Source organism: Marmota flaviventris, chromosome 12 (genome assembly GCF_047511675.1).
Source record: "Marmota flaviventris isolate mMarFla1 chromosome 12, mMarFla1.hap1, whole genome shotgun sequence".
Taxonomy (NCBI): domain Eukaryota; kingdom Metazoa; phylum Chordata; class Mammalia; order Rodentia; family Sciuridae; genus Marmota; species Marmota flaviventris.
Window position 1 is genome coordinate 42,519,730 of NC_092509.1, and position 13,361 is coordinate 42,533,090.

The 13,361-nt window shown below is 38.7% G+C and overlaps 1 protein-coding gene across 2 annotated transcripts in view; it reads left to right on the forward strand.

Annotated features, from left to right (window-relative positions):
- The window catches only part of Nrp1 (neuropilin 1), a 141,534-nt gene extending 130,033 nt beyond the window's left edge, over positions 1-11,501 (forward strand). For both annotated transcript variants that reach the window (XM_027928649.2, XM_027928652.2), the window contains exons 14-17: positions 3,029-3,300; positions 3,794-3,890; positions 6,290-6,340; positions 8,604-11,501. In XM_027928649.2, coding sequence (XP_027784450.2) covers positions 3,029-3,300; positions 3,794-3,890; positions 6,290-6,340; positions 8,604-8,893 — 710 coding nt within the window. In that variant the 3' untranslated portion in view covers positions 8,894-11,501. The remainder of the gene's footprint in view (positions 1-3,028; positions 3,301-3,793; positions 3,891-6,289; positions 6,341-8,603) is intronic.
- The last annotated feature ends 1,860 nt before the right edge of the window (positions 11,502-13,361 follow it).

Consider the following 13,361-nt stretch of genomic DNA (forward strand, 5'->3'; position numbering starts at 1 on the left):
GCTATGTTAGCCAGAGACAAAAGCTAAAAGGCTTGCAGAAGTAAAGTGCTAATTGAGAAAATGAAGACAGAGTTCCTGACCCAGAACTGTGATAAAACCCCTGAAAGGGAAAATATCAGCGCTTTATGTGTTGGAGTATCAGAGAAGGAGAGCTCGTCTTAGATTAACAGCTGAGAAGTGTGATTCAGAAGGATTTGGCTCCTTTGTTCTCCCAGCCACCCAGATTTACTTGGCTGTGGTGCCAGGTCTGCTCTGACTAGAAAGAGCCTCCCACAGCATGAGAAATACAATCGTCTGAGAGAGATGGGTGAGCCTGATGTCTTAAAGGCAGGAACTTGTTAACAAGAAAAAAAAAATCTAGATAAAAAGAGCTATACAAAGCTCACATACACTCACAGATGGACATTGGGTAGTATATAGCAATTTTTAACAATACTATTTGGAACTTTGCAAATCAGACATTGAGGTATTATTATTATTACTACTACTTAATAGTGAAAGGAATCCCACTTGGTTTGATCTATGTTTGATCTCATAAGAATTAAAACTATGTACTTCCTTATAGAAGATGCCTAAAGCTCAGCCTCTTTGCCTCATTCATTGGACAAATGCTTTTGGGGTAACTCTTTTACATGGCAGAAGCTGTGTTGGACATTGTATAGGGTATGTGCAAATATAGTCATAGATCCCTTTATATTCACATGGGATTGGTTCCAGGACCCCCATAGATATCAAAACCTATAAATGCTCAAGTCCTGTGTATAAAATGACATGGTATTTGCATAGAGCCTACCAACATCCTCCTGTGTACTTTAAATCATCTCCAGGTTACTTATAATACCTACCTACCATAAAGTAAATTCTATGTCACTAATTCTTATCCCATATTGTTTAGGAAACAATGACAAGGGGAAAACAGTCTGTACCTGTTCGACTATGATGCAGTTTTCTTTTCAAATATTTTCCATCAGAGATTAATTAAATTTATGAATGTGAAACTCATGGGTGCAGAAGGCAGATTGCACTGCACTATTTTGTACAAGGGACTTGCGCATGGACTTTGTTTCCATGGGATCCTATAAGCAAGCACCCTGCTTCAGATATTTTGAAGGACTGTTGTATACAGAAGGGCATTCCTGCTCTTGGGGAGCTCACAGTCCAGTTGTGTGAGAGAAACCATTACAATGTCACTGAGTGGGGGCATTCAGTGGCAGAGATGAGCCATGATTTTAAAAGAACATGGAAGGGGTCAGAGGAAGAGGTCCTGCCTTAGAAACTGGCTAAGCTAGGCCTATTTTAATGAGTTACAAGTTGGAGTGGTTGGACAGATGCTTCATGTACAGTAGTTAGATTTATGGCAGGCAAGTGCTATGAAGAAATCCGGATGGGCAGAAGGCAGGAGAGAGCAACTGAGGAATTTTAAGCAGAGGAATGACATGAGTGAATTTTTAAAAGACAACAATGGCAGCAGGGCAGAGCTGTGAGGCACTTCTCAGGCAGCCTTCCTCTCCCCACCAATGACCAACTCTCTCCTTCTTTCTACCACCTGTTCTCCAACTAGCCTAACTAAACCCAAAAAATAAGCTCATAAATAGGCTCCATAATGCATTTCCTCTCCGCAGCATTGCCAACTTCAGTCTTCTTCCAGAAGGTTGGGGGAGCCAAGGCAGGGTGGGTGTATTTTTTCCCTGCCCATCTCAGTGGACCAATCTAGTCACGGCACTATCATACAGGCAGGTGACCATGGCTTGGTCAAATAGTGGGGCAAAACAAATCCCAGGAGTAAATGAATCTGCTTGAACACAAGGGAACCTCCACAAGGGCAGAGTGAGAGAGATGTGCTGCAGTATCATACATCCTGCTAGAGTTTTGGCTTATGTACACCCTTCGTTTCATTTACTTGGTTTAAATGAGAATGTTGGGGGTTGGGGACAGGGATCTTATGTAGGCAGTCAGGTAAGAAAAGAAAACTGCCCACTATCACTCACTTCCACCCAGACACTGTTGATACAGGTGATCAGACACAAGGACGTGCTCACATATGCATGGTGAAAAAGTGCCTTGCAAACACATAAGTCTCCTGGGCAGCAAACAAAACATCCTGCTGTCCACTGAGGCTGAGCATCACATTCACACTTACATCAGGTGAGGCATAAGAGTCAGTGATTTCTATTTGCAGAGCAAACAGTGAAACATGAGTTGTGTGTTTAGACCAGGTGGTGGCAGGAGGAAATGTTCCCACTGGGGGTAATTAAAAGCAAAGCCAAGAGTCAATCCTCACCACTCCGCAAGTGTCGACGTTGCCAAAATGGCACATTCTAATGAGCCTCAAAAAATGCAACCTTGCTTCTCCTTGAACCAGAAGTACATCAAATAGAAGCTGGACTCACAGTTGACAATCAGGCTCTTGGGGTGTGTTTAAGAAATTCATAGAAACATTAACATAAGCTAAGATAATCAAATTTAAAAAGAACGAGCAAAAAGAGTTGCTAGGTTATTTGCCAAAACCACAGCTTTATTTTCATCAAGCAGCAATAGTGACCAAAGCATCATCAACCAACCAGAAGTCCCGCTGCTCAGATGATGAATATGAAGACATCAAAACTACTCCATTTGATGTTTGTGTTTACCTAGTTGCTGCTGAAATGATCTTAAAGTCACATTAAAATAAATTTCTCTTAGACAGTGAGACCACTTTCTATGCAGTCTGGGTACAATTGTGCTTCCAATCTACCATCAAAGGTACCAAGGTCAACTTGCATCATAGCTTTGTCTATTTGACAATGCATTCCAGACATCTACTATTCAAATCAGTATGGCTTGGCAGCCTTCCCCCAGTCAAATGTCAACTTGCAGAAGTTTAGAATAGGAACTCTGCGCCTTTCCTGGGCATTTTCTTTCCACGGGATATCTAGGTTCTTCATGCTCAGCTTAGAAAAGAAATGTTGTTTGGTGGATCTTGAAAGGAAAGAAACAAAGGAGCATGTACTTTGGCCACACTCCCTAATGCAGTTCTTTGTCACAGCAGGAGATGGCAACTTCATCTATTCCCAAGCTGATGAAAATCAGAAGGGCAAAGTGGCCCGCCTGGTGAGCCCTGTGGTCTATTCCCAGAACTCTGCCCACTGCATGACCTTCTGGTATCACATGTCTGGTTCCCACGTGGGCACCCTTCGGGTCAAACTGCGCTACCAGAAGCCAGAGGAGTATGATCAGCTAGTCTGGATGGCCATTGGGCACCAAGGAGACCACTGGAAGGAAGGGCGTGTCTTGCTCCACAAGTCTCTGAAACTCTATCAGGTATGACCCCCTTTCCTAGGTTGGAGAGGAAAATAGGTTCAGGAAGCTGGGATAATATTTGGAAGGTTATGCAAATGAGATGCAGGAATTCTTCCAAGAAATGATTTTAGGTATTTCCCAAACCTGAGCTATTGCTGCAGGGATAATTATCTCCATAGCATATTTCACAGTCTTCTAGTTTATAAGAAGAGAAACAACTTGTGGAGAAAAGGGAGAGGCTTCTTTGTTATCTATTTTGGAGCTGTCACAAGATATCATTCCTGTTATTTGCTGGTTTTCCCCCATTTTAAAGTTTGTGTTATAGAAAGAGAATGTAAGGAGAAGTTCTCTGCCATCACCAGGCAGTTGATATGGATTGATGAGCAAAGTGTGTGCTTATGCGATATCTCATGAATTTAATTTATGTGCCATTGCTTTGGCTGAACAAGCATTTGTAAACACTGCTATTTGGGATGAGCATTCAAATACTGTGAAAATGGTCTCATTTTGTTAGGTGATTTTTGAGGGCGAAATCGGAAAAGGAAATCTCGGCGGGATTGCCGTGGATGACATTAGCATTAATAACCACATTTCACAAGAGGACTGTGCAAGTAAGTACAGGTTTGATGTAGAAACAATAGAGCACTTGCCATTGATAGTCACTGTCTTGCTCATTTAGAACCAAAATTCAGTGTAACCTATAGGCATATTCACATGAAATGCATATTCTGGTGCAATGGGTTTAAAATTGAGCCAGTCTACCATACCCTAGCCTCTGACCTAACCTAGTTTATTTAGACTGTCTGATTGGTGCGTCCAAAACTTGGTCAACAATGTGGATTCCAAAGATTTTATCAAAGCAGAAAGACTCAGCTTACAAACTACATATGGCATACCCAAACATTTTGATAAAAAGTGGAAAGCTCAGACATCTGGATAATTCCAAATATCTGAGTGTATAAACAAAACAGCAGGCTTTTGAAAATTTTGATCACAGTGAATTTAATAAGATTATATTGTTAATGAATCACAGAAACCAACATTATTTGCTTTATTATAAATAAGTAGATGTTTCTGACTCTAAAGAAAGCTGAAATGACTTGAAGGATAAATGAATTCAGAGACTGCCTACTATTTCGGAGTTGATCTGTATGGGTCTGGTACTATATGCATAAAAATCTGACATAGAAAACCAATTCATATTCCCTAGTTCTTGATATATAATTACAAATAGCATCACTAATGGCAATGTAATAGCACAGTAATTAGTCTTAAGCTCCATTTGCTACACTTAAACTTTTGTTATATATCATTATATAATAGGATGTTAATTATTCTGAAAATGGAATAAGCCTATTGGGCAAATTTAAGACAAAGGAGGCCTGTTGGCTTTAATAGATTTTTGGTCATTTCATCAACTGCAAAGCTTTTATTATACAATATATAGAATGTATATAATTCCTAAAGTAGCAATAATTTGATAGGGTCAATTGAAGAAATTGTGTGGGGGGGAATTCAGATCTGTTTTTCATTGTGTGTAAGGAAATCTATTTAATGCCATACCCCCTTGCAGATCTTCACACAAATGATACAGTGTAGTATTTCAGTTGCAGCAGTTTTACAAATCACCCATGTCCAAGTCTACTGCAATTAAAATGTGTATTTCATATCGTTACACAGTGCATGTAATATTGTTGCTTTCCCATTCCAAGTTGAGAATAATGCTGGTGATATTTTAGGGATGTGAGCACAAACTAAAACAAAGAAATAAAATTAATTCAGCTCAACAAGCTTTAACTGATCACACACTATATGCCAAGTGCCACTGTGAGTGTAGATTAAGACAATTCTGTGAGCCCTTTGCTTTTTGTGATTTGTCTGCTTAGCTGTAGGTGCTAGCAGCTATTATCCTCAGAAAATAAAAACCAGAGTTCCATTTGAGTACTTTATTTACTTGTCAAAGATAATTACATAATTATTCTTCAAATACATATTCGTGAACATCTAGCCATGGGTGATATTACAGTATAAACTAGTTATTAATTATTCATTCATTCATACAACAAAAATTTATTAAAGCCCCTATTATGTGCATACATTATTCTAAATTCTAGACAGTATTCTATAGCAATGAACAAAATGCTCAAAACTCTCCCCTATACTCAGTACTGTGAAAGATATTGGGACTTCACTTCTTTCAGAGAATTCTATTTTATTTTATTTATTTTTGATAATACACATGATACAGTCTCTTGCCTCAAGAGTTACCTTGCTTGACTGGGGCTGTAGCTCAGTGACAGAACACTTGCCTAGCACATGTGAGACATTGGGTTCAATCCTTAGCACCACATAAAAATAAATAAATAAAATAAAACATGCTGTCCATCTACAATTACAAAAAAAAATAAATTAAAAAAAATGAAAGAGTTACCTTGCTATTTGGGAAGCCAAACTAATATGTACCAAACTTAGGAAACAATCATCTATAAACTATAGCCTGGTAACCATAGGTACAACATCACTTCTCTTCCCTAAAGCCAGATTTTCCCATATTCCAGATGCCCAAACTAGGTCTTTCTACCCTTCTCTCTAAAACAACACACACTAATGATAGCCATGCTACCAGGATTTCCATGTGACCTCTCAAAGGGAGTGATGCACCCCGATGCCACCAACTTTACAGTCATTTCACATGGACTCTGTATTGCTCAACAGTGTCATTTGGTAGATTTAGATTGTACTAAACACTTCATAAGGGGGGGCTGGGGTTGTGGCTCAGTGGTAGGCCACTCATCATGCATATGTGAAGCACTGGGTTCGATCCTCAGCACAACATTAAAAAAATTAAATAAATAAAATAAAGGTATGTGTCCATCTACAATTAAAAAAAAAAATTAAAACTCCATAGGAAGCCCAGCTGAGGTGTGTGCCCATATTTGTGTGTCTGTGCTGTGTGTATTATATTTTGTTGGCAGTTCCAATATCTTTTCAATTTTGTTTGACTTATCAGAACCAGCAGACCCGGATAAAAAGAACACAGAAATTAAAATTGATGAAACAGGTAAATATGTTTTGTAGACAAATTATTTTTAAACTTCTTGTGCCTTTCATTATGTCTGTGAAGAAACTTCTCTGGAACTCTAATACACTGACATATCAAAGAAGTTTGAATAAAATAAACATGTATGCCTGAGGCAGTGAGTTACTAGATTGGGTTGCAGTCACAGAATACCCTTTCCTAAGCTGCCCATAGGACCTTTGGAGCCTCAATGACAGCTTGGTTTATATAAGTGCAGCTCACCCTGGCCTTTACCTGCCTGAGCTTTATTGCTGAGGGATAATCAAGTGAAATGCTGTTATTTTATAATTATAAAGATAGAAGACTAGTGAAGATTATTTTCATACAATAATTTGACACCAACTCAATTTTTTGTGTTTCATTGATATGCAGGTAAAATCCTTAAGAGTCTAGAGCCCTGGCTGTGTACAGTGGCACATATCTATAATCCTGGCAGCTCAGCAGGCTGAGACTGAGGTAGCTAAACTTATAAGAGGATTGCAAGTTCAAAGGCAGCCTCAGCAATTTAGCAAGGGCCTCAGCAACTTAGTGAAACCCTGTCTCAAAAAAAAAAAAAAAAAAAAAAGATAAAAAGTACTGGGGGTGTAGCTCAGTGGTTAAATGCACCTAATTTTAATTTCTGGTACCAAAAAATAAAAATAAAAAATAAAAAAATTTTAAAAATAGAGACTACAGCCCAATTTCTAGAATAATCTATAGCATTTGTTCCATCTTTTGCCATCTTCCTCTACTGGAACCCTGGTTGGTGATGATGATGGCAGTGTTGATAAGGATTTATTGAGGAACCATTATGTTCCAAGCACTTCACATACATTATCCCATTTAAACCTCACCTCAGCTCCACTGGGTATGTTTATCTGCATTTTATAGATGAGACTAAAACTTAAGTGATACAGCTAATTTGATGGTAGCCTTGGACTTTAGTCTGATTAACTCTAAAATGTGTTTCATTTAACATTGCTTTGTGATCAAATGCAAGACATTTGGTCAGAGTTAGGCTTTGCCTGGTGTTATTTTATTCCCAGAAGTTCCTCCTGGCTGGCTCTGGGGGTTGTTGGACACTTGCCCCAACATTACTCATAACTGCTGCAGGCAGCACTGCACCCAGAACATCAGTGTTCATCACCAACTGTTGCCATTAGAAACGTGGTCCTAGATAGCCAGACCTTGTCTCGAGACAAATAAACATGGCACTATGCTGTTGAAAATATTAACACATTTCCAAGTCCACACAGAGACATAAACTTTATTAGACGCTGTTTCAAAACAATATTTCATCAAGGGAGAGAATATTAATATGCCCCCAAGGCTTGTTTTCCCCTGGTTAGGGACTTGCATCTCATATTTTTAGTTTTCGTTGATTGGAATCTTTGTTGATGAGAACATCATTAAGTAAACACCACACATGTTGCACATTAACATTTTAGTCCTGTTCTAGTAGCAGGTAATTAGGCTCAAAGCTCCCATGTTAATAATTTCTCCTGTTCCACTCTAAAGAAAACATGTCCCCAGTGACTCAGCTGCAGAGCAGTGTGATCGTCTCCAGTGAAACTACCAGCATTGTGGAGATGCTGATTATTAAATGTCTTCAATTCAGCATGACACAGACACGGTTTCTTGATTTGAGCCACAAAACCTTTTATACCAGCATTCTTGTTCTGAAAGATCTGTCCTTCTACAGGGAAACTGCTGTAGAATTGGGAAAACCTTGTTTAACTTGCCAGTTTCCCAGGTGGGAGAATAAACACATAGGTAAACTGAGCCTGACTCTGGGAATGGCTCTTGGAAACTCAACACTAAAAGTGTCCTTGTGCCTTGGATTGTAGTCAGAGACATGCACAGGGAACATTTAACACACCCCTCCCCAACCCACTCCTCCCCCCTACACACAGACTAGACAAATGGTGACTGAGTATTTTCCAAAGTGTAATGACCATGTATCTGGCCCAGGATGATAAACATAGATTACAATCTAGTGCAAACAGAGACTGCATGAAATCTGAATTAGATTAGAACATAAACCTCACTGTTGATGCAGAATCCTCTCTTTCCATGTGCTAAGATCTCTGCCTCAATCCCAGTACCCTCACCTCCCACATCTCACTCCCAACAACCAGTCAAAGGTGACAGGCAAAAACTGGAGCCTGGAATTTACTCTAATTTCTTTTCTTTTTCTGGATTTTTCTGTCTGCTCTCATCTGGTCCATCCGTGGTGCTCATGGAGTCAATTTTATTTTATCCCCAGGCAGCACCCCAGGATACGAAGGCGAGGGAGAAAGCGACAAGAACATCTCTAGGAAGCCGGGCAATGTGCTGAAGACCTTGGATCCCATCCTTATCACCATCATAGCTATGAGTGCCCTGGGGGTCCTCTTGGGTGCTGTCTGTGGGGTCGTGCTGTACTGTGCTTGTTGGCACAATGGGATGTCAGAAAGAAACTTGTCAGCCCTGGAGAACTATAACTTTGAACTCGTGGACGGTGTGAAGTTGAAAAAAGACAAACTGAATACACAGAGTACATATTCAGAGGCATGAAGGCGGACGGAGGTGAAAAGACAAGTCGGAGAATCCAAGTGGAAGGACTTACTTTGAGCGTGCTGGGGAACTGTTGATCTGCTTTCACTGTACAGGCTGGGAAGTGCGTTGATGACACTGAGCCAGGCTTTTCTCAGGAGCTTCAATGAGTATGGCCGACAGACATGAACAAGTGAGCTGTGTTAACAATCGGAATCATGTACAGTCAGCTTTCTTCTGTTGGTTTAATTTGAATGATCAGATGCTGGTGTTGAGACCAAGTATGATTGACTTAATGATTCATTTCCACTCCCCCTTCTCCCTTCTCTTTCTCTCTCTCCTCTTCCTTTGATGGATTCTTTTCAGAAACTGTGCAAAATCCAAGATGCTGGCACCAAGTGTATTCAGTGGGGCCCTTTTGATGGACATGCTACCTGTACCCCAGTGTCCAGAATATATTAGCATAACTGCATTTCGGTGGACTCCTGAAGTTGTTCTTGTGTATAATTGCCCACGTCGTGCATAGGCAAAGAAGGATTAGGGTGTTTTCTTTTGAAAGTACTGTAGCCTCAGTACCGATATAGTGTGTCAGCTCTGTTTACGAAGCAATACCGTCAAATTTTCTTGATGTTTTCCAGTGTTGTACTAAGTCTCGTGCTCGTGAACTCCAAACAGGAAACTGTGCCATCACCAAACACTGCTGGCAACTGGGTGTACTGCTGACAACCGCGACAAAAATCCTTGGCACTGGCTAGTCTATGTCCTCTCAAGTGCCTTTCTGTTTGTACTGGTTCATTGTGTTACATTAACGACCCACTCTGTTTCTCACTGGTGAAAGCCCTACCCTTTAATCAAACCTGGTGGCCCACTGACCAAGAAGAAAGTATATTTTAGTGTGAGACGTCAGCCCCCCGGGAAGGCAAGGGCTCTGAAGATTTGGCAACGTGGCTTAATTGTTCTGCTTTGTCTGTAGTTCAATTCCATGTCTCTTGACCCTTTTGTATAAAGCTGCAATATTCTCTCTTATTGTTCTTTCATATGGAATGTATTTTCAAATGTAAACTCTTTGCTCTTTCTCTCCTCTTGTCTTTTTTTCTCTCCTAGAATTTAAGCATTTGCCATTGTCCAGAAAAGAAACTTGCAGCTTTAACCTGCTGGTAATGGCAAACAATTTTACTAGACTTTATGTTTAAAAATAAATAAATAAGGGAAATTCCTAACTTTGCCCTCCAAAGTCTAACTTTGGTTTTCTCGTTAACTGGTTAAAGTGACAGTATCTTTTTTCCTTAAGCCATTTGTCTGTCTATTCTGATCAGAATGAGGTTTGATAGAATGTTTGTATTTAATGGAAGATAGTGATAAATTGAGGGAGGAAATAATACTAATTGGCTTTCAAATGAGACCTAAAGGAAGGACTGAAATAAAATCTTCCAAATATCTAAAAAAAAACATGAAATTTTTACATCCAAATATGCAAGAATGATCCTGTGAACCTTCTTGTTTTGATATTGAGTCAGTCAAGGGAAGTGGAAAAGAGAACAGTTAATTTAAGAAAGAAACTATAAATCTTGTTGTCTGGGGGCAGAGTATTTTAAGATAAGGGGGTGGGGGTGGGGGGACCTAAAGTCAAAACAAATGTTTGACAAAAACCAATCCGAAGCAACTCTAAAAAAATCGACTTGAATGAATGCTTCTAGAAACTTCCAGTGGCTCATAAAGAAAAAGCCTGCCTAGGGCTGGCAAGACCTAAGCCCCTAACAACACAAAGAAATAAATATCTCATAGGCAGCATGTTAATGAACCAAAAGATAATTTGGTTGTTTTGGTGTGTTTTTTGTCACACCATGTGTGGATAAGAATTTTTAGATCTTTCTCCTTTCCTGCAGGAATGTTACTGCAGGGCTCATTCAGATACATTTGTTGGGAGTCGCATTTGCATTGTGGACGCCACAGTCCCATTCATCTTGTTTTAATGGGATGGAGAATGCCTTTTGGTTCCAGGAAAGTATCGATCACCGGGAAAGAAGAATAGTTTTTTTGTTCCCAGAGGCATTCATTCAGTTGTTATAATCATACTAGGAGAAAAGCATTAAGTAAGACTTGATTTTGTTTTTAAGGCAACAGACTTCAAAGTTGTCCTCAGCCAAGGAAAAATGATACTGCAACTTTAAATTTTAAAGTATCTTGCACTGATAAATATATTTAAAAATTATATGTTTATAAAGTTATTAATTTGTAAAGGCAGTGTTACAAAATGTTCAGTTTATATTGTTTTAGATTGTTTCGTAATTTTTAAAGGTGTAAAATAACATATTTTTTCTTTATTGAGATCTATAAAACTTTCTGTAGTAAAATGTTTTCATTTTACTGGTATATTATTGCTTCATGTTTTGTACCATCATAAAACTTTGTGCAAATTTTTTTTACAGAAATTTTTATTTTCTATGACAATATGACACTTGTAAATTGTTGTTTCAAAATGAACAGCAAAGCCTTAACTTTAAATGACATTTGTATTCTAAGACTCTGAGTAGCATAAAAACCACATAAAACTGAACTGTAACTTAAATTCCAAACTATGACTACTACATTCCAAAGAAACAGTTGAATTAAACATTTTCATAAAATATCCCAAACCTGATGGCTTTTATTATATTAGCTCTGTTCTTGTTAAAGAAGTTGGTGTCACCCCACCACCCAATAACTTTGAAAAACTTCTTAAATTTTTAAAATATCCTCATAAGGATCAAAGATTAACAAGACATTTCCTGAAAGTAGAATATGAGACCAACTTGGACACTGTCAAGACAAAGGATTCAGAATTTGACTTTACATGTGGAAATTTTCAATCCCACAATGTCCTATATTCCACTTGGTAACATTTGTTTTATGACATTCCCAAATAACTGCTGGTAAGTTTTGGTCATATAGAAAATAAATGATAAATATTTTTATGCATATATTTATGCTGAATTTAGAGAAGGGAAAAGTTGAGAATAGCATTACAACCAGCTATTTGGTAATTCTTGGGAAAATGTCTGATCCGTCTGGGATCAAAATAACTGAAAAAAAAAATATATAACAAAAACAAAGACAACAGAAATGTTGAGCCAGAGCAGGTGGAGTAGAGTCCTTTAGGAAGTTTATTATAGCAAAATAAACTATATTTTGGCTCGCCCAAACCCCACTGTCCATAGACCAATAATTCTTTCTCTACCCTCCTCTGATTGCAGAAAAACTTAGCCCAGAAAACACAGGGACTCCCTGTGGAATGTACTGCTGTGGATCACTCTTCCCAATGAATCAATATTTCCTCCACTTCCTGCTTTTCTCTGGACACTTCAGGCATCTCCCAAGATTTAACCAAGAATGGAAAATATTCCCTTTTGAGAGGAGTTTTAGGTCTCTCTGCTTTGAGAAGAGTCAAGGATAGAGATAAAGCAAGGTCATCACTTCCCTAAACTTAAATAAATCCTACTGACATTCATAGATGTTTCCAGAAAATATAATGAACCGCAAGGAATCTATCAGAATTAATCCAGGCATACTTTCTGAAAAATGCTGAGGACCAGGAACTAATATTCTTTGTTTCATTGTTTGAGAAGAGTTTAAGCATGGATGCTTTCCCTTCCTTATTGCTAGTTAACTGCTAAGCCAAGCTTTTCTCAGGTTTAACAAGGTAAGTCACTATATAATACTTTCCAAACTCAGGAATTAAACACATCATGAGGATTTGTACATTTAACTTAAAACATGAAAATAATTTATTGTCCTGTCTCCTGTCTTTCCTGATAACTCATTGCTACTGGAGCTGAATTGCACTGTATCTTTGTGCAAATCAAATAGACATTCCTTAATGTTTCCATTCTGTAATGTTTCTGCCTCCCAGTGGGAATTATAACTGTATATGTTGCATTAAAAAGCTGTTCTGCCAAGAAGTAGCTCTTTTCCCTAAACTATATCCACTAAGGGATCTTACGCAGAATTGCAACTTGGGGGTTGAAAAACTTGAATGAAAGGATCATTACATTGCATGAAACTTAGCATCCAGAAGCATGTGAGAACCAGATGATAACTGTTTTGAAACACTGCAAGACAATAGATGGGAATGGATGAGAACATCACATTATCACATACACATAACTTCTAAGCTGGCAAGAAAATCTCTATGAAGTGACCCTGTCATTTTAGGGTAGAATATGGCAATCTTCTGGGGTGATGGCCTTGTCCTTCTTTTTAGAGAGCATTAGCTAATTACACACATCTCTGTGATATAAGTTTTATAATTTTATTGATTCCACCTTATAAATGAGGAATCTAAAGTTCAGAGAGGTTAGGTGATGAATTCAGGATATATTTGGTCTCATCTCCCTTTCCATTTCTCCCACCACTTCATGGCCTGGCAGTAAGTAGCTTGCAAGGTGTTCACTAGGGCCCTGCTACTCAAAGAGTGTCCCATGAGGTAGCAGCAGCAGCACCTGGAAGCCTG